General features: G+C 40.5%; 1 protein-coding gene across 1 annotated transcript; it reads right to left on the bottom strand.

Moving 5' to 3' along the window:
• Positions 1 to 772: 772 nt before the first annotated feature.
• Positions 773 to 21,530, bottom strand: LOC101888883 (protein gooseberry-neuro). Its single transcript, XM_005182005.4, has 5 exons — positions 21,114 to 21,530; positions 16,102 to 16,415; positions 11,687 to 11,798; positions 1,617 to 2,204; positions 773 to 1,550 (listed from the first exon to the last, which is right to left on the bottom strand). The coding sequence occupies exons 1-5, from the start codon at positions 21,175 to 21,177 to the stop codon at positions 1,222 to 1,224; spliced, it is 1,407 nt and encodes a 468-aa protein (XP_005182062.1). The 5' UTR covers positions 21,178 to 21,530; the 3' UTR covers positions 773 to 1,221.
• Between the last annotated feature and the right edge of the window lie 392 nt (positions 21,531 to 21,922).

Genomic DNA, 21,922 nt, shown 5'->3' with positions numbered 1-21,922 from the left:
ACAGTACACGCACATATATAGGTATTCAAATTGTGTGTATATATTTCGACAGAATAGGGGGGCATATAGAAAAAATCATTTAAGAATTACTCGTATTGCACATGTGTGCAATATGCGCACTTAAAAGCTACTTTCATTTTACCCAACGCAGCTATGGGGGAGATATATCATAATTTGGTTGGCAGCACACTGGAATGGAAAAGCCAGTCAGCTTTGCTTGGTATCAACCAGTTGTACTGCATTCGAATGCCTACGTTATTTTTATTCCGCTAGTTCCTTTTTTCGCATTAGTTAACAATTCTGAGGTTTAATTTTCAATAGCATCTCGCTTATTACGCAACGTGACATGCATAGTGACTCCAACCAATTTTTTTACTATTTTTCCGATCTTTCAAATCCTTGGCTATTAAATCCTACTCCTACTATCCCTATAGTGCCCAATGTAATCTATTATTTTTCAATTGTTTAAAACAATGCTACTCGTGCAGACAAAGTCATCAAATTAATTTCTAGTTGCCAATAGCAGCATAACTATGTGCGGCACTTCTTGACCATACCTTAAAGGTAGCACCCCATCAAATTGTAAATTTAAGAATTGTTGCCCCTTTTAATATTTGGGGAAAAAATTCAGTCATCATCTGGTCTGCTTGGATGTTCCACGACAACGTTTGGACACATTGAATTCATAGCATCGCGTGGTCACATTGCTGTTGCCTGTTTGGTGACCTATCAAAGGCACTGGTACGAGAAGAAATGAAGACACTTAGTGTGATTTAAGTTTGATTTGATTTATTATTACGTGTCTCTATTTTTCCAATATTTTATATAAAAATGCATACATACATACGAACTAAATAAATGCTAATTGTTGGGACGTCGACTGTGCCACACCCGCCGCTGTAGGCACACATCGAGAGGGATCTGGATTCTGCACCAAATAATTCTCCGAAAATTCTCCCAGCAGCTGATTTGTAACGATGCCGATCGGCCCTCCTCGATGTGTCTATTCGTTCTGAAGTTGTCGGCACACTGTACAATGTTTACACATAGCATAGCGTCGAGCTATGGTCGTTCTGGCCGATACTTTCTTTCGAAACAGATGCAAAAAATTGAAATGAAATTAAATGTAATATTCGTCTAGGCAAAGGTGGAGAGGTAGGAATCATTTAATTGTCTATTTGAATGAGCAAATGGCCCCAGTGGATCCGCTTTGATTGAAGTTCATGACCAATACTTGGCATCCAATTGAGTATGCGGAATATGCTGATATGTCGAGGGTGCGGCCGCAGCAGCGGCAGTGGCTGTGACTGAGGGTATGTTGTTATGCGGCAAGGATGTGCCCGCAGCAGCCGCATATTCATTCAGCTGGGCATGGTGGGCAGCCGTATAATTTGCAGCGGCTGCTGCCGTTTGGTATGCTGCTGTTTGGGTCCAATTCGGAGGATTTTCTAATTTGGGATAGTTGTCGTTGAGATGGAGTGAAGGCGACATTTTTGAGACACTTTCGGCCGTAAGTTTTGAGAAGTCATCTATCGATAGCTTAGAGTAGTCTGTGAGAAGAAAAGAAGCATTGGGTTAGGTCGAATGACGGGAAATATGTTCGCTTCAACACCTACCTTGGTGATAGTAGTTTTGCGAGGGGAAATGTGTGTTGTGAAAACTCCCAGAGAATCCTTGGTGGGCCGATTGGGCAGCCATTAAATCGTAGCTGCCCATCTGCGTATGATGGTGATGGTGGTGATGGTGGTGGGCGGGGTGATGGGATGCTGCTGCTGCCGCCGCCCCATGTACGCTATGTTGGTCATTCATACCCGTACTAGAGGCAGTACTACCTGCAGCTGGGCTATAGCCCATGGATCCCATGGCCAAAGAACCAAATGTCAAAGCACCCGCTCCGCTGGCACCTGGCCCAGCCGTTGTTTGCACTCCTGTACTGTTCGACCCAGTATTGATGCTAGAACCGCCGGAATGTTTGCGTAGCCTAGCCCTTCGATTGCTGAACCACACTTGTATGCGAGCCTCTGTTAGTTGCGTGGTCTGAGCCAACTCCTCACGGGTGTACACATCCGGATATTGGGTGCGGGCGAACGCCCTCTCCAATGCTTCCAGCTGATCGGCGGAAAAGGTGGTGCGAGATCTCCGTTGTTTGCGTTTCAAAGGTATACCTGGTTCCGATTCCGTATCACTGATATCGGAATCTCTTCCTGAAAGAGTAAAAAAGAGGTTCGAGTGAAAAGAAGCAAACCTAAGCATGGTCGAGTTGCTTCCCAGGGAAACAAGGTACTCGTTTTTTTCCACCTATGTTGTTTGTGTTTTATAACTGCCAACGGAATAAGGCAGTTAATGGCCGTAGGGAAAGTTCCTTTCCAAACGCCATACGAATACGAAGACAACAAAGCCGACAAATATACACCGGAAGCCGTGTGCGGTGTAATAGTGTGGTTAAAGGCTGAAAGGAAACCCATTAATATCGAATCTCTTGCGATGTCCGGTTTAAGGTAAGCTTAAATATAGCAGACAATGAATTGAAGTCTATCCGACAGACAGCAATGATTAATTTGCGGCGAGCGATTAATTTGTTCAAAAGCAGGGATTTCTTTTGCGGTGCACCACAGCTAGGGCGATGCATTTACAACAGATTCGGACAGACGGTTCACGTAGGTGACAAAGTTGTTCGGCCTTTTAGACGCATACGACCCGAATGCACACTCCAAGCAGAACAGGGAGAACAAGCGAACGAAAAAGGTTTGCTCACACGAAGTCGCAAACCTTTTTTAAACGTTTTGTACTCCAAACAAAAAAAAAAAAAAACGAAACTAAACTTTTCGATTTCAGAAGTACACAAACAACACGATTACCTAAATGTACTTCGGCTGTGAGTTACCGAACTGTATCGAAATGCTGACTGCTATATTTAGAGTTGCCATTCTAAATATTGTTTTTGCAACTTTTCCATTGTTTGAGGGACATAATAAATGAATAACGTGTAAAGAGTAACTAAGTTCGGCCGGGCCGAACTTTTAACACCCTCCACCATTCGGAAGGAACTGGAAAAACTCTGAAAAACACCGTTTAAATGAAAAGCGTTATATGGGGGCTATACGAACTCGATGACCTGCATTGTCATAGGCTGTAGTACCCATTAAGACCTTTAAATGCGGATTTTAAAACAATTCCGTTGAATAATGTCGCTAATGTTATCAATCCAATTCCAATTCGAAATATGAAACCATTCCGGTCTATATCTTCTATCATCTATGAGACAGGCGGACATCTATCTAGAATTTTAAGCTGATCCAGAATATATCTACATATTTGGGTCTAACAAGACAACAAGTATTTCGTGGAGTTACAAACGGAATGACAAAGTATATATACCCTCTATAGTACGATGGAGGGTATAAAAATTAGACCCAATATATGTTCTTACTTTATTTGCAATGAATTCCGTTTCCATTGTTGCCTCATCCCGCCGAGTACATTTCAGTTTTTGTCAGTTTTTGTCTCCACTCATCTGCGCGAACAATACAAAATAAAAAACAAGTCCCGTCATCTTAATATCGGACGAACGAGACGAGTGCAAACGTTTCCTATAGTATAGTTTTCGCACGCTAGGGAGAACAAATGTTTTGATTTGTGTTGAGCGCTTCGAACTCACACACGCACACTCACACATTCTCATAAGCTTTTGGTCGGCTATGATGTGGAGTCCCAAGTCGAAACGCATGCATTCAACAAAAATACCGACTGAGATAACCTGAGAAATCAATCGACCTCCAAATGATAGAACTTACTACTTGGCCTTCTACCGAGACTCATACGCGAAGCTTCGATGGACTGGAATAGCAAAAAAAGGTCCGATGTGAAAAACCTAATATGGTAATTGGAGCGTTATTGGCATGACAAATCTGTCAAAAGATACCGCCGCCATTAGAAAAAATTAAACGCAATGTCTAATGTGCTTTGACAAATTTAGAACTGCCCACCCCGATTGCCACGATTGCTGGCACTGGACTGCAGTTGCATAAGCAGCCATTTCCAAGCGCGTCAAATATGCATCATTTAACACTATTTGAAGGGGACGACATGAATGGTGCCGACACACGACGCACGACGCTTGTTTCGAGGGGCAGTTGACAGTTGGAATTGAGTTGCGAACATTGAAATGCCCACGATTTGTGTGGGTGTGTGTGTGTCATGGATCGCGACTGTCAAAGGATGTTGTACATATTGGCTTTTAAGGGCAACCCCGATTCGAGGAAGTACACCGCAGCCTATAAACAAATCGGGGCGTTTATGTCCCTTTTAGATATGCTTGATCCTGGATTGGCTAGTCGAATTTGGTAAACAAACCACATGTGTGCCCTCAAGTTTCCCACGCATTCCGCTTCTTCTCGAGTGCAACAAGGCATAAAACCAGAAACAAAACGCTTTGAAGTGTTTTAGTGCACAATCGTGGGATCGGTTATCGGTTAAATGCCTGTTCGTCCAGGAGGATATTACTCATTTTCGGGGTATTAAATTCGATTCCATTCCCATTCCATGCATTCAAATCTAGTTCGACTTTTCCTGCCGTCATCCGCTACATCAGACCTGAACTCGTGATGTAGCCGCTGTGACAAATACTATCACATCAGACAATCTTTGGCACCAGCACCATCACAAAACGAGAACCAGGCCCTGCAGCAGACACCAGCAATGCCACCTCATCAAATGGGATAGAAAATTAATAAAATGTTTGTAAGCAATCGGCCCTCATATTAAATCAAAATAAAAACAGGCACCTAACTCAACTACTTTGTTCTTTGTTCTGTGTTCTCTGTGAGAAGGCCCAGAAGCCCCATTGAATGGAGCGGCAGCCCAACGAAACGAGAAAACACCGACAGAGACAAAGAGATGAAAACGACCGCGCAGGACACCCCACTGAGATCGCAAGATGCCGCTTTGTGGCGGTTCATTTGTACGCCACACGTATGAAGGTTGAACACAAAGCCGACATGTCTGATGTTCGGTTGACACATTTAATCGACGCTTTGGAAGAGTGCAAGAGCAGGAAGGTGAATTAAAGAATTGTACAACAATACGACATCGTTAAATTGACGTGGCGAAGGTGTGGGCATACCACAACAACTTTCTCCGATCGTCTGCCTCTCTTCCAGCTCATACGAAGTGTGTTATTGCGGTGGCCATCTCGTAATAGTCGTGTAGGATGGTGGATGGTGCCACCACCAAGCGACCGCACACAAAGGATACACACAACGAGGTGTTCGACACAGGATTTTTGCGCAATCACCATCGGCTGTGTGCCCCATGGGCTTAGGGCTGAAATGGGAGAAAGACTGAAAAGTGCTAAACATTTGACGCCTTCGCATCAACGAGGACATCAAATGCTAGCCGCCATCGTTCCGAGCGAAGCAAAAGAAAAATATCTTCGGAGGCGTCTTTGTGTCTCCCTGGCGATCCTTCAGACCTTCCCTTGTTGGTGCACTGCATCGCAAAACGAAACAAGAGGAAACACAATGACAGCCTGTGCAGTGGCAACCTGTTTCTGCACAACAATGCCGACTGCCTTCTAAGGTCGTGGATGTCCCTGCCACAAATTGGATGGCCCAGTGTTTGTTATCGCCCTTTCAGGTTGCAACAATAGGTTCCATTGTGTCTGCGATCAATGTTTTGCCTATTGCCCGCTCTTAGTCCCCTTAATCTTCATTAGTTCTATTCTGCTCGGTGACCTGCTTAAAAGCAAAGAAATATTAATTAGCTCAAGTGATTTGGTAGTTTTTTCTTTTTTAACTTCACTCGTCGGCACGTAAGATCTTTTGTGATTTGGGAGATTGTTTGCCACAGGGGTGGGTTTGACTTTTGGTCAGGTTGCACAACTCGATAGGGGCACTAACACCGCAGTATTTAACAGAGTTTAAACGCATTTCAATTGCCTTCTATTGCGGAATAATCAAAGCGGCGGGGATGGGAATTGGGTTTGCAATTAGTTCCAATGACACCTGTTTTCCTCGATCGTGGAACAGGGAACGTTGGTGGTGTTTGTGTCCATAGTTTAACAACCTTTCTTCCGTTGCGAAAACCAGGTTCGAGGACACACAATTCGATGGTTTTGAGTCAAACACGAACTGTTCCACATCAGACATTCTGTCGTTTCGAATCATAACCATTTCACTTTTGTTTGATTTCAAATGTTGGTGATAAGATGAGAGTTTTATACGCAGGCCCTTATTAATAACCTAGTGGTTAGAATTCTACCGAATGTCTGAAATACCGTACAAGAATGCTCACCAAACACGCAAGGGGCGTATCTTCGAGGCGACCAAATGAAAGCTCAGCAAAATATAAAGATGTCCATTGAAACGATTTCAAGTTGCACATAATTTAAATTATTGGTCGATTTTATTTCCAACAACCCCCCCCCCACCTAGCACACACACACGGCATTTAAGTTCTGTCAAAGTTGAATTCTTTCAACTTTGGGATTTTTTACGCTCGACATATTTCGGGAGCATTTACAGCGTTACCCAAAATTCAACGTATCGCACACAAAAATTCAACTTCTCCACAGTGGTAAAATACGGCAGGTCCATATCTTAAAATCTACCTCCGATCATCTTCATAATTCTCCCACCAATCCTTATATTTTCGAATTGCAAACATTCACATTTTTCGTTCCATTCATTCCTGCATTCAAAACACATAACAAGGAGCTGGGCAGTTGTCCAACAGTGGAAATATTCTACGCCCGACGTATTTGGGTAACATCAATATGAATACATAGGTTTTACTTGTGTGGTGAAGAACGTCGACTGAGTACATCGAATTCTAGGTAACGCTGTTAAACACATTCAATTTAGTGGTGAATATATTCGGTTCGTAAGAAGTAGGCCTAATTTCCTTCAAATTTATACTTGTATTCTACTAAAACGCTTACATGCTGAGCAGATTGTCCTTTTGGTTGTCTGGATGTCGGAAAACCATTTTAAAATGTGGAGTATTTTTTAAGTTTCAAACACTTTTCTGGTGACTGATCTTCATATTGGCACCTTGGATCTTCGAGATCGTTTTACCATTCGCTTCACCCGGCGAATCTCACAAATGAACAGTAGCTGAGTTTTGTCAAATATTTAACATAATAAAGCCTGTTGTGATATCTTAATCCGTAAACATGTATGGGAGATGTTTATTGAATGTGGCCAAAGCGCCGAAGTGACAACAAGCGGGTGCTTCAAACAACTGTATTATTAATTAATATACATGGATACATACATATGTATGTATGTATGTATGTATGTATGTATGTATTGTTTTAGAAATATAATATTATGTATATGAGATGGTGAATGGCTCCCCTCCCCTGTCCCGATCACGACCGAAAGTTAATATATCTTCGCTTTGGCTCGTTCGGCTTTTTGCTTTAAGCGATCGTTATTAAACACCGCTTAGTTTGCTAAAGAGGTGTCGAAAGGGCGTTTAAATGCCGATAGCGGAATGGAATACAAGCCAGTAACAGGTATCAATTTATTAATGCCACATTAAGTTACAAATGCTTTTGTGCGTTGTGTTGCGGACTTTGTCTGGGGTGCCTCTTCCCACACAATCGCCTGTAAGGGCCGAAAGATCGAAGATATTTAACGTTAAATTATTATATTTCAGATTTATCTGTGGCTAGGCGGGAGGTAAGACATGACGAGCATGGCGAAGGAATTTCAAACATCACTTCCGAAAAAAGAAATTTCTATTCCTTGTGTTGGCTCGGAATTTCAAGAATGCCAGTTGAAAAAACTTAAACTATTATCGATAACTATTGGGTCTACATTCGCAATTATTATTGCATTCCAGTCGATTATGTATCGGCGTTGCTGTATTTTATCACTTAGATGGATGAACAGTAGCCATGATTGGACCGCGATGACAAACTTCAAATGTTCATGGGGACTCAAGTCCGAACTATTCCATATTCTGGTTATTCATGGAAAATGAGGAGGAGTGATCAAATGATCCCATGGAGGCCTTTGTTGCCACGTCATATTTTTGTGTTGGTTTGTCAGACATAAAATGACATAAAAATACGACAACACTGCTAATAATACAACAACAACAGCGACACAGCAACAACAAGAGAATAACATTAACAATTTTGAAAGCAACACGTCCCGTTGGAAACACAGGCGGACAGCGAACAGCTTACATGTCTTTTGTCAGTGACCAAGATCAATTGATAGTCGATAGAGCAGATAGGTCGTTTAGCTTCTTACAGTAACAGTAACCGCCAACCCTACGTTTCGGAACGGTAACTTTGGTTTTTAACTGCTTATGTATGCATGTATATACAAAGTTCCATCCGCAGGGCTGCCTCATGCGATTATATATATATGTATATATATATATAAATATATAAATATATATATATATATATATATATATGTGTATATATATATATATATATATATATATATATATATATATATATATATATATATATATATATATATATATATATATATATATATATATGTATGTATGTGCGACAAAAATTACTAAAAGATAAAAAATATGGATCGGTTCGAGCCAGAGCTCCAATACATGGTATGGACCGAGACAAACTAAATTGTTTGTGGAATAGCTAAAGTAGGCTTTAAAGAGCTAAATATTGTACCATTGGTATTGACCAAAATAGTCTACGAAAATAACACGAAGTGCACTCCGAAAGATGCACCAAATATTGCATAGGAACTTGAAATTGTCGTATATCCTCTTGTGCTATGGATTATAATGCTTCCTACAGATGAAAATTCGGGATATGTTGCCGATAGATGACAATAAGTATCTAGAAGAACATAAAGCTTAAAACTGAACGTGCAGGGTGCAACTGGTTTGAAGTGACCGCACTTTTTCGAATTTCGACGGTTTCAAAAGCGATGGAGTGTGTATTTACCGTCCATTGCTAGCTTCAATGGAAGCTAAAGATACTGTCATCAATCAATGTAATCCATTTCTGTTGTGGTGGCGGTGGCGGCAGACAAATAATCTGACATGACGAGAAACAATACACTGGAATGCCTGAGGAGGGTTGTGGCTGTTATTTTAATGGACAAATTCCATTTGAACGGCTAACTGACTTCTGTGTCCGATATCAAAATAAATTCAAATGGAAATTCTTAGAAGGCCGTGATGTAAAGACAACAACGCGCGATCGACCGAAAATGTCGAAGCTGTACGTGATGATTTTGCTCAAACTCCGTTCAGCATATTGATGTCTTCGAACCCACTATGCAGGACGATGGACGATAGATTTCCACTCCTATGCATACAAAGGGAAGGGAGCTCGTTAATTGGGTATTGCCCATATCCATATTGATGACTTCGTCATTAGGCAGAATTGTCACATTTGGGGTGAGGAAGATCCTCGAGTGATTCACGAGATGCAAATGCATCCCCAACGTGTCACGGTGTGGCAAGATTTTTGGGCTGGAGGAAACATTGGATCTTTTGCATGAAAATGAGGCAGGTCAAGCGCAAACAGTTAATGGTGTTCGGTATTGTGAAATGATAGCCAGTTTTTCCTTGGCTAGAATGGAAGAAATGAATGTGGAGGGCATGTGGTTTTAACAAGACGGCTCCACATGTGTCATACAGCCAGAGATACAATTCAATTTCTACACCAGTCATTTCCGTTTTAGAGACCAGAATTGGCCGCCTAGATCGTGCGATTTAACACTTCTCGATTTTTTTCTTTGAAGTTTCTTAAAGTCCATGGTTTACACGAACGACAACGAATCAAGCCATAAATTAGAAAATTGGAATACCGCAGCATTTATGCAAATCGGTCATAGAAAGTTTAATTAAAAGATCCCGGACATCTGCACGACATCTTGTTCCATACATAACCTCATTCTATGTACTTTAGGAGTTAATAAAATGTCACGGCATGTTTTTGAATATCTGTGTTTTATATAAAATTAAAAAAAAAAATGGGTTTCAGTTTGGGACTCCCTTTACTTGAACGTTAATCCATTGAACAGTCCTGGCGGCAAACGAACAAACAATGACTAAAACATGCCGACAAGGTCGTTTGCCGACAACCCACCTTTTGAGATGTCAAAATATTGTCACCTACGGGAGGCTGCGTTTCTATTCATCCACTGATCCATTCATTCAATTTGTGTCCCATTCACGCAAGAAAAACAAACGATTAGCCACTGCAACTGGTCTGCGTCGAGCAACAGCATTTGCTGTCCTTGGACAGAGTCCTGACCTTGTGCACAATTTTCCCATAACATTGCGTAGAGCATGGTGTAGAACGGTTGTGTTTGTGCGTGTGCGTGTGTGTGTGCGTGTGTGTGTGTGTGTGTGTATTGTGAACATGCCATTATTTGCACAACATTTCACTTGTCGGCTTTGTTTGGTCTATATCCTATGACCTGCAAGACAATCGGCCGGCCGGCGTTCGGATCGCTTTCCCTTTGATGTGGTGGACAATGAAAACCCCGAACTCAGATCAAACCGAATCCTTTTTGCATTTCATTCGGTTTTTGTTCAGCGAGCGGTAATTAATGATCGCTGCGATGATTCTCTAGATTGCCTCGACACCGATTTCATATCTTTACGGGTACGCGTTGCGTTTCTGTTGTACTTTTCTATTCGGTTTCTGTGGTTTTTGTTCTGTTTTTGTTACAATTTTAACACAATTTTCTACTCAATTTTCTCAACAATAACAAGCGCTTTTGGTCATTAACACTTTTACACGACCGTTTCGTTTAGTTTATGTTCGTCGCTTCAAAGTGTTTTATCGGTTCATATCTGTTTAGGTTGGTATTCCCGCTTTCGACTGGGCGAGCGAGGCGACCGAGGCGAGGAGAGCAACAATCTTAAAGATCGTTTATCGCATGACTTTGCATATTTATAGAATTAGCCTGCTTTCGAGATATCGAACCCGGGCGAGGAGGGATGTCTGTTTGAGTTTTTTTTTTTCTTTTTAGAAATTCGACTTATTAGTTGTTGTCCACAAAAAAAGCAACAACAACAACAATGAGTACAACAACAGCGAAAGAAAGGAGAAGAAACAAACGAATCATTACCATCCGTTTTCTAAGGTGTCATCATCGACACTTGCCTTTTACGGTCCGCCATGGTGTGGCGGGCTAAATGTTACAGATTTCATGGGACGGAGCTAGATTTTTTTGTTGTCAGTGCCCAGCGTTTGATGAGAACCAAATGGAAAGACGAAAAACAAGAAACACCCATGGACTATGATCCGATTTTATGTCTTTTGAACATTTGTTGGTAACCTTCGGCTTTGTTGACGCTGAGCTCTCCCCTTTGCTGGCTACCAAATGCCTGAGACCCACAGTGGAAAGCAGCGCCCGCTTCTTCGTTTCGTCTTCTGTCGTTAAGACGATCAAAGGCAAAGTGCCGACGCCTGTTGGTCTGTGCAACAAATGATTTGATGATGATTTTCAAATTATCAAATAAATGATCTATAATTTGATCAATAAAAGTGATTTGAACTTTCCTCGTTCCCCCGCCCGTCGCCTTGTCAGGCGTTGCATCGTCTGATGGGGACAAACAAGTGAGTGTGTGTGTGTGTGTTGTGGAAGGTGTTTCAATTAATTAAAGCCAATTTTTATGCCGAGTCGGCTGCTCGTTGATTCTAGTTTTAATTTCCCTCTTTAAAACTTACCGCCCAATATGCCATGGATGCTGTAGTCTTTGCGACCGTCGTCGCTGCTGCGATCATTGCCTCTTAACAATCGACTTATCGATGATGTTGAGGGCGGATCGGTGAAGCCTTCCTGTGGATAGAAAAGAGAATATGTGATAATTAACATAAATAAAACAATCGGAATAGAAAAAGTCTGCCTGCCTACTGCTTACAGTATTATTTACTCAACAAATGCTTTCAGGAGAGAAACAAACCATGCCCTACATCAGGTCGGCCAGTAATCCCGTCTGACAAAGGACATGTTGTGATTTAAAAATTCAAAGAGAGTCAAGTCACAATAGGCCAAAAACTACTAAGTTTTTGTCGGATTGATGTCGAAGGTAGTCTTCTCGGCCGACCCTATGTGAGCCTTTCGATCACATAAACAGGCTCTTAGTTTATAATACACCGAAACATTGGTACTGGACCCATCAATTAGCATTCTGCTCATCGAATCTCGACGAGGCGTGTCGATCTTGAATTGCAATCATTATAAGTGCCGCAATTATGGCCCGATCCTCACGAAATTTTGGTTGGTGCCTGGAGGTCCACGAAAAAAAAAAAACATTTCTCTGATTTGCAGTCTTTCCCCAGGTTCGACGCCAAACGCGGACAGTGATGCAGAACACCATTTTGAATACTGATCGGATAATATGTGAAAAATTCCAAAGATTGTCATTTAAATGTTCATGAAAAAGGTACGTTCGTCTTTGACATTGATGTCGATTTCATTGACGTACATAGTCAGATATCGGACTTGAATGTTTTGAATTCGTATAAGTTAAATTATATGCAATCAAACACGAAGCTAATTCCTGCCAACTCGAAAGGGGGCATTTATGTCGAAAGAGATCGAAATAGTGTTCGAACGCAGAATCATAACAATAACAATTTTCAGTCTTTAATTGAAAAAAAAAAAAACATCAATTATATCCTCTAGCAACCGAAAATTATAGACCAGATAGAAAGTTGCCATTAGAATATAGGAATTTGCTAGAAATCAGCCAGTGAACTTGTTTCCAACAACAATACTGACGGCGCTTGCAGCACGAACCTGGAAGCGGCCATATTTGAAGCCGTTGCACATACATATGTATATTTGTGTGGCTATGTTTGAAGGTAGGTACATATCCGCCATGTATTTAATTATCCTCCCCTGGGAATCAAGTCAATAGTCCCCGATTGTCTGGCTGCTTACATCGGACGTAAAAATTGTTTCCAAAGTGGAGACAAAGTCATAACGTTTAGCCGGTAGACACTCCTCACACTGAGCACAGCGTCAATCCGCATGTCAGTAATTAATTAAATTTCAATTGAATTTGTTGAACACAACATGTTACATGACACACGCACACACACACACGCAGCCAAGCCAAGAAGTCGTCTATTCCAAGATTTGAATTTGTTGAATCCAAACCACAAGAGAAACCTACAAATTCCGACAACATTGCCTACAAAACAAACTTCAAATCTATCTTGTCAGGGAACAAGATAAGCTGTCACTTGAACGGATGCCTTGGCTGTGGCTTCGTCTATTCATACGCTCGCTAGGCAACACACGCCGCCCGACGCACTAACAACTGGCAGGTAAGCTGGCATATATCACAGTGCCACATGATCAACTGCAGTCAGTCAGCCAGCCAGTCAGATACGTGCAACGACAGTAACAACTGGCAAAGATGTGTAGCACTGCTGTCGTTGTCTGGCTCGCTTCAGCTGCTTCCTGCCTCTCTACAAGTGAGAATAAGTCCCCCGGTAGCCTCTAGAAAAGCCCACAAATGGTCAATGTTTCATTTCAAAACAAGCTTTTTTGTTTCGTAACGTGACAAAGAAGTGCACGGCTCGGAGGGACTGAATTCGTGGTATGGTAGGTGCACAAAAAAAACCACGTCCCCCACATTGCAGAGAAAACCTTTGGAAAGAAGGGACGATGATCAAGTGATGTCTCTGAGCAGGATGTCTTTAATTCAAAAAGTGAATCCGCCGGAAAGGTCGGGGATGCGACTGCCAACTAGTCAAGAATATGTTGACGCCAAAAAAATTAACCGAAAGGTCCCATCTTCACACCGGAACTGGTGTTTGAGAGAACTGCTCATGAAATCGGATGTACATGTATTTGCCGTATTTGATGTGTTTCTACGAATGCCGCCAAAATACGGAATACGGAAAACGAATGATGGAAAAAGAGGATTTTTGAAATTGGCCAAATGAAAAAGAAAAATTATGAGTCCTTACCACGTTTTTATACTCCTCAGCCTATCAAGAGGGCATAAAACGTTTGCATTCGTTTTTCAACACCTCGACATAAGCAATTTATGTCCCACTCCATATCTGTCTGTTTGTATGTCTGTAGAAATCACACTAGCTACCGATTGAATTGAAGGGGATTGACCATATGTCTCACTCTCATATATATTTTAGGTCTGTAGAACTCTATTTTATTGAAAATGGATCATATAGGTCCACAAAAGGAATTTTTAGGGGTTTAAACCAATTATTTCACGAACTGACTATTATTTGCCACAGTGGTTGGTAAATATTGCGAGCATCAAATACAAAATGAGAAATACAATATATAAATACAAATTATCGGATATCGGGACGCTGTTCGAATCCGTAGACCGATATGTACCCTATACTAACTTGACCTTCTTTCTGACAAAATACACATGTGTGCAAATTTTTAGTCGTCTCTGGCGTGATTACAACAGAAAGACATGCGGACATCTCTATCCCTAACCCGATCACGAGCATATTTTAATACTTTGCAGAATCTAACGTGAACACTTAGACTATTTGGAGTATTTACCACTAACCTCTCTTCTTTTTTTTAGTCATGAATCCGTTTTTTTTGAAGATACACGAAAATACGAACTGAAGTTGTCATATTAATTTTGCACAATATTGTGCAAACTGATAAAAGTTCCGCCCTACAAAAAAGAATAACACTTTATCTACATCACGCGTATTTGTTCTGTACTTTTTGCGCCCATTTGTCTGTAGGTAGCAATTGCTGTGGTCCACTCGCATATAAATTAAGTATTCAATTTTTCTGAGATGAGTGCCAGACAAGGATAACCGACCGATAATAAAAAAAAATATGAAAACATTAAATATTTCAACTTTTCCGTCCTGCTATCGTTTCTTATATTCTAATTGACCGTGAAGCGCACCTGGAGGCTGTGTTCAGCCCATTTTTATGGTGAATCGGAGAACGCAAACAAACGCAGCCACAACAACGATGCAACAAGAGAGGGAGGCTGACTTTGAAAGGCTGTTGGCCTACGACCATCATATTTTGTTGCAATTTTGATGCAAGCGTTTAGTTGAGGCCCCGCCGCAGATCTAATGTCCATTGTGGTAAGAGGCGATCTCTTTACAATCACGGACGGACAATCAATAAAATATTACATATGTGATGTGTAGGTAAGAGTTTGTATCCAAAATAATGGTTTGGACTTTGTTCCTAGCTGGCTGCATGTCAACATGGCAATGGGAAAATAACAAATGAGTAGTCGAGAGCCTCATGACGTTTATTGCAAAACTGGGGTTTATAACACCCCCACCGATGTAAGAGTCATGAGCATCTGGTTTGAAACGAAACGAAAAAGTCCATCAATATCAAAGTTACGCCTATTTAGAGATGTGGCAAGTCTTCAATGTGACTCCTTTCCGGGTCAAGAGAACATTAAAGCAACGCAGAGTGGTTTGAGGATAGTACAAATACCCACACACACACATACACATGTATCCATATTCTATTTATCAATTGCACCATTTCATTTCTGTGACAATCTCTGTGTTTATAGGTAGATGCCTTTGTATGTGCGGGCTGTTGTAATTGTTTTAGATCGCCCATGGCCGATAGCGACGCAACGTCTTTCAAGGTGTCCGCAACAATAAGCAGCATTGGACATGCACGCAGAGACGGAATATCAAAACAATGAATGCAAAAAAAGAGTAAAGGCCATGATCGGAACAGTTAAAAGAGGCGATCGTGCCAAGGCGGAAGTTGTAGTTGTGCTCTGTGCTCTATGCTCTAGTCTGCCATCAACGACTGTACCCTGTTGCCATCCGTAATTTGTGTCCTAACAATTTGGGTGACGAATTGTCTGTCCGCAAAAATGTGTCCGAATTCTTTATTCAATCAAATGCAGTTCAATTTGAATTTCCGCCTCCAAAAAGGTGCAGTTTGCCCCTAACACTGTAAACAATGTCGATAGGGGGTGCCCGACAAACAATCAACGGAAGTTGACCATCTTGGGCATCTTAGGTGGCAACACGTGACTTTTGGGAAATCGGAAGTACGCAGTACGCAACATTGCAGCCGTGAGTGACATGGCTGCGGTGGCCGTTGTGGCAACAATAATAATCAGGGTTTGCCCTTGACTCACCTTTATTAGTTTCTCCCTTATCTCCCAGCTGAAGAGTCCTGGATTTGCTTTGCACATCTCTTTAATGCGCGCCTCAATCTCCGGAGATGTGACTTTGGGTTTGGATCCACCGATTACGCCAGGCCTAATAGAGCCGGTTTCTTGGTAGCGATTCAGAATCTTCGACACACAGCCATGCGAGACTCGCAACTGTCTCGAAATGACACACGGTCGAATTCCACTGCCAGCCATTTCGACAATTTTCAAGCGGATGTGATTGGGAAGAGGTCGACCATTGATGAAAACCCCTCCAAGTTGATTAACGCGACCCTGGCCTGAAAAGGAAAAAAGAGATATGAGATAATCTACGGTTCGCAATTTGGAATTTCTACTCTACAGTTTCTTCTTCTTTTCTGGACTCTTCTCATTCATTCGATCTTGGCGAAAAAATGGAAGAATTCATTGCGATGCAATATGCAAATCTCAACTCGACGTACAGAGGCTACAGAGAACTTCTACTTCCCCACAGTGGGAAAATGCATCTGCCCCATTTCTTCAAACCCGCCAAATAAAAGGTGTGTACGATAACTCAATATTTTTTAATAATTTGAACAAGTTAAATGCTAGAGAATTGGCAATACAATCTGCATTACTTGGTTACTGAGAGTCTACAAATTCTTACCGAGGAAATGTAATTGGTTAAATTTTAGCAGGTTATCAAAAAATACACCAGATTATGATTATTATATCTTCCACTTCCAAATACAAAAAAAAAAAAAAAAAAAAAAAAAAAAACAGTAAAGAAAGTCGGGCGGGGCCAACTTTATGATATTCTACACCACTGTGCTAATTTAGTAGAGCTCCGCATAACAATTAAAAGGGGAATTCAATCATACACGCTATGATTATAATTATAATTTAAAGTTCAAAGGACTAAATATGCCGAAGCATTTGTATCTTTTAAATTCGGACTTGTATTGCCCATATTTGGTGCACAATTAATTTGAAATCGGATAAAATATGTATGGGAGCTATATGAAAATCGGAACCGATCTCGATAAAATTTGGCAAAGATATTTCTGAGCTGTATTTGATGTATTTCCCTGAATATCGTTGTTACGGAGTGCATATTACGGCTGTGGGTAACAAATATGACAAATCGGATGAACAATATGTATGGGACCGATCTTCACCAAATTTGGCATACTACCTTCTAGACTAAATTCGGTCGTATGTGCCAAATTCCATCCCATTTGGACAAATATTAGACGTTTGGTGCACAATAAAAGGTAAATCGGACGAAGTTATATATGGGAGCTATATCCAAATCTGAACCGATCTCGATAAAATTTAGCAAAGGTATTTCTGAGCTGCATTTGATATATTTCCACAAATATTGTTGTTACAGAGTGCATATTACGGCTGCGGAGGACAAAAATAACAAATCGGATGAACAATATATATGGGAGCTATAGCTATATCTGAACCGATTTCGATCAAATTTGGCATACTTATTTTCAGGCCTAATTTGGTTGTATGTGCAAAATTTCATACTATTCGGGCAAATCGGCCGAAGATATATATGGGAGCTATATCTAAATTTTGACCGATTATCTCCAAATTCAATAGGGTTCGTCCTTGGGCCAAACAAATGATTCGTGCAAAATTTCATCTGGATAGGGCAATGCGAACTGTACTTCGTTTACAAAAATACATGGACGGACAGACGGACGGAGGGAGGGAGGGACGGACACGCATAAATCGACTCAGAATGTGATTCTATGCAGATCATCAAAAGGAACTATGGGTCTATCTCGTTTCCTTTTGCCTGCTACAAACAAATGCACAAAGACATAATACCATGACCACCTTGTGGTGTAGAACTGTCAAAGTTAGATCTGCTACCCCTTCAAATCTTCTACAATCGAACTAATTCGGTAAAAGTTGCATAAATGAATGTGTTGAAAAAGGTCAACCAATATTCAATATCTGTTGAGAATTTCACGGTGAAGAAGTTGGTATCTATTGCGATATCAATAAAGAATACGGCTGAAATCATAAGAATGGTTAATATCAAAGGAACTGGCATGGCTAAGTCAACTTTCAATTTGACGGTTATCAAGATGAATTGCAAACGGAATGACAAACAAAACACACCCTCTATAATACTGTGGTACAGGAAATGTTATTGCTTTAGATTTGTTTTTTTTTTTAATATTTTTTTACTGCCACTAACATCGATTGATTTATTTATTTGTTCCTATTTAAACCCCTTGACCCGTTCTTATGTCTTTTCTTTATGGTCCAGTTTCGTTTTCCCCTACTTTAGGAAAACTAAAGGATAAAATTCACAATAAAATAAATGATATGGCGAGCTTTTTGTAGAACTGGTAACTGGTTTTGATTGTAAGATGTAACACCGGTCATAATCCATTACCTTTGCAGGGACACTTTGCTCTAAAAAGTATTTATTGTTCAAATTGCATTGGAATTTATTGTTTTGCAGTCGATGTCAGTAATTTTCCAAACTGCAACCAACAACAATCGAATAATTACTGTTAAAAAAAAAAAAATTAACTAATAAAAATTTAATTATTTTTCTGGTGGCTTTTCGCCAAGCGTGTATGCCCACGACATGTGAAATGCCTAATGACAAAGACAATGATTTCTTCATTTTGCAAGGATTTTTTTTTTTGCTTCTCGGCCATCTATTCTAAATACAAAGAATACATCGAGGTGTCACAAGCGTGATGAAAAATGTAATATACCATCCGACATACGATGGTGTGTGCTTGAAGTAGTGACATTATCAAGTTATGGGAAAATAAATCTAATTGGTTTCAAATTCAAATGTTCGATCCAGCAGGACAAGACACATGATATTAAATGAAAACTTGTTGGGCGATTTCAGCCTCGACATGATTTTGTATTGTATGAAAAGGTTGGGCCGGCTATACTGATACTTTACACCATTCTTAATCGAAAGAACTATACCAAATTACAAACCCAAATGAAAACAAGTAAGCAAAGGCCATAGTCGTGCCTACAACACTACAATGTATTGGAAAACCTACTTAGGTCCAAACCCATCTTAGTCGAATTTTTAAAATAATGCTATTCTGACCTGCACAAATGTTACTTTTGGTTTTTGACCGGGACGTTTGCCCCATATTTTGATTGGCATTCAAAACAATTTCACACAAAAGTTGTGGTACATTTTAGCCGCTAAATATAATACAATGGTCATCCGAAAGGCTATACTACAGCCCTATCCCCAATTCTCTACTCATGCAAAATTCCGTGTTCATTGGTTTTTAATTGTGAGAAAAAATTAATTTTTTTGGTTCATTTGTGCAATAAAAAAAAGAAAAATCTCGAGAGCTGATGAGGACTGGTGGCTCTTTCCGAAACCTACGTATTCCCTGCCTTAGCCCCTGGTAAACATTACCATCTTTCTCCGCTAATAAACAATCGTTGTTTTTATAAAAACAAAAATAATGGGATTAAGCCTGCCTATTTTGCTATTTTTTCTTAGATTTTTACCTTTTCTGGCAAGAGGCAATTCCGAATTGGTGAGAATTGTCAAAATCAGTCAAATGTCAATTTCTTTTACATTTAGATGGTACCCATTTTGCTATGAAACCGATATCTTGGCTAACAGTACCACCGTCACGGTCAGAAGTGATATTTTAATATATTTGTGATTTCGTCGGAATTAAAAATATTCGCGATTTAGTGGACATTTTCGTATTTTTTACATAAAAGTTATGGTATATTTTACCCGCTAAATATTGTCCGATGACCAAACAAAATGGTAGGCTTCTGCCCAGTCCTAAACTCTGGCCCGATGCTAAATTCCGCGTCGATTTGTCTGTAGGCGCAACATGTAGAACAAATGGAAAATCAGGAAAATTGTGAAAATTGTTTTTGGTCCATTTCAACTCCTAAATATTTTGCAGACCCTAACCCCACCTACATGCGAAATTTCGTGAGGATGGAACAATAATTACGACTTGTAGCGTGATTACAATTTAACATGGACATAACTTGATGGACTCAGCTTAGCGAGATAAGAAGATCGGTATATAGTTTCCTCTTTCGGGGACCAATATTTCGAGGTTTTACGTAATTTTTGGCCCAATCAAACTTATAATATCCCCAACACATAGTTTTGTAGTTGCAGGTAACACACCTCAGATATATTATGCTGAATATGTTCGATATCGCTTTCCGTTATTCTGAAATTGAATGGATCGGTCCGAGCGAAACGACATGACCTTTGTCAACGGTCTGGCAAAGCGATTCTTTGAAGTTGCTCAAAAATGCTCTGTCTTGTTTTGAATAATGGCTATACGGAATTGATCTGAATATTTTAGAATTTCACTTCGAATGAAGATTCGTTCTTTTCCACTGTTGGCGGGATAAGCATTGCAGTGGACCATTACCTTAGTCACATGACAAAATTTTGGATAAATTAAAAACTCTTTGCATTGGTTATTAGCAATTTAGAGTAACATTGTGTTTAGCAAGGCGTATCGGCATGGTGACACGGCTTGGCCGGCTGTTTTCTTCTTTTGTCGTCAAAGCACAATTTTTTCTTTTAAATTGTTTAATAAATGTTTCTTTTTTGAAAAAATAAAAATACAGTACAAAATTAGAAAAGAAACATTTTTAAATTTAAATTGGCCTTGTAACTATTTCAGAAATTTTAGTGGAGATATAAGTTATGTTACCAACACTTGTGGGAAGGAGTTTCGAGGTTATGGGACGACAAAATTCCAGTTATGAAAATAATCACGTGTCAAACGAACAATTTTTGTTCGAGAGAAGTGCGAGCTTTCCTCCATCAAGGAGCCGAAAATGTCAAAGCAAGACAATTTGTCGGTATCGATACAATTATGATTTAACTATGTAAAGATTCCGATTCGGCCACATTATGCTAGTGATGCTACTGCATGCTTGCATTGAACATTTTGAGGGATCAAATCTCCAATTTTTATAGCCGGGGTTACTTAAACCAGAAATGTTCTTACCTTGGAAAGGATAGCCAGCAAACAATGGCCGCATGTTGAGGGAATTCGCACCGGTCATATCCATTTCAAAAGGGGAGCCAGCGACTGGCTTATTTTAATATTGGTCTTATGCTAATATTGGGCTATCGCAATTTTCACACAACAGACCATACACTTTTCTAGTTTTGCAATTCAATTTAAAAACAGTTTCCTTCTGTTGTATTACACTTGATCCTCCAGCAGTTCTAATTGCTGGCCATAGTACACTCTGCTTGGAGTGGCGATGCACACACCCGAACCGACGGTTTTAGTGCCACATATAAATTACTCGATATCCATGAATCGTTCTTTCGTATGGCTCATATGCTCCGAATGTGTTTAGCTGTCGTTTCTCGTTCGCTTGTTCGTTGTCAGTAAAACGCGGCGACTCGATTCAAACAAAACAGCACGACTCTCGGCTACCAACTGAGGAGCGCGCGGACACGAATTAATCAAGTTGCGGCAAGATCACAATTCCCACTGCTAAAACTGGTTAGATGCGTTTGATTGGAGGCCATGAGTCCGCCAGCTTGCACGCTGTGTGAAGTAGAGCGCGGAGTTGGTGGAATTCTCTCTTTGGGAGTTCGGAAAAAAAGGGGCGGAATTTGATATAAAACCCGTTCGATGTGCTTTTATCGGTGGCGAATCGCGGTGGTGGCAAGCAATGGCAACGATCAAAGCTTGTCTTCCTCTCTCAGCTGTGAAGAGTTGCGCTCTACGTCACGGCCTTACCTGTCTCGCTCACACCTAAGTGTTCTCCTACGACCTTTGTCTGCGGTGCATTTGGGGTG

The sequence above is a fragment of the Musca domestica genome, unplaced genomic scaffold (genome assembly GCF_030504385.1).
Source record: "Musca domestica strain aabys unplaced genomic scaffold, Musca_domestica.polishedcontigs.V.1.1 141, whole genome shotgun sequence".
NCBI lineage: Eukaryota > Metazoa > Arthropoda > Insecta > Diptera > Muscidae > Musca > Musca domestica.
This window is presented reverse-complemented; position numbering and strand designations above follow the sequence as displayed.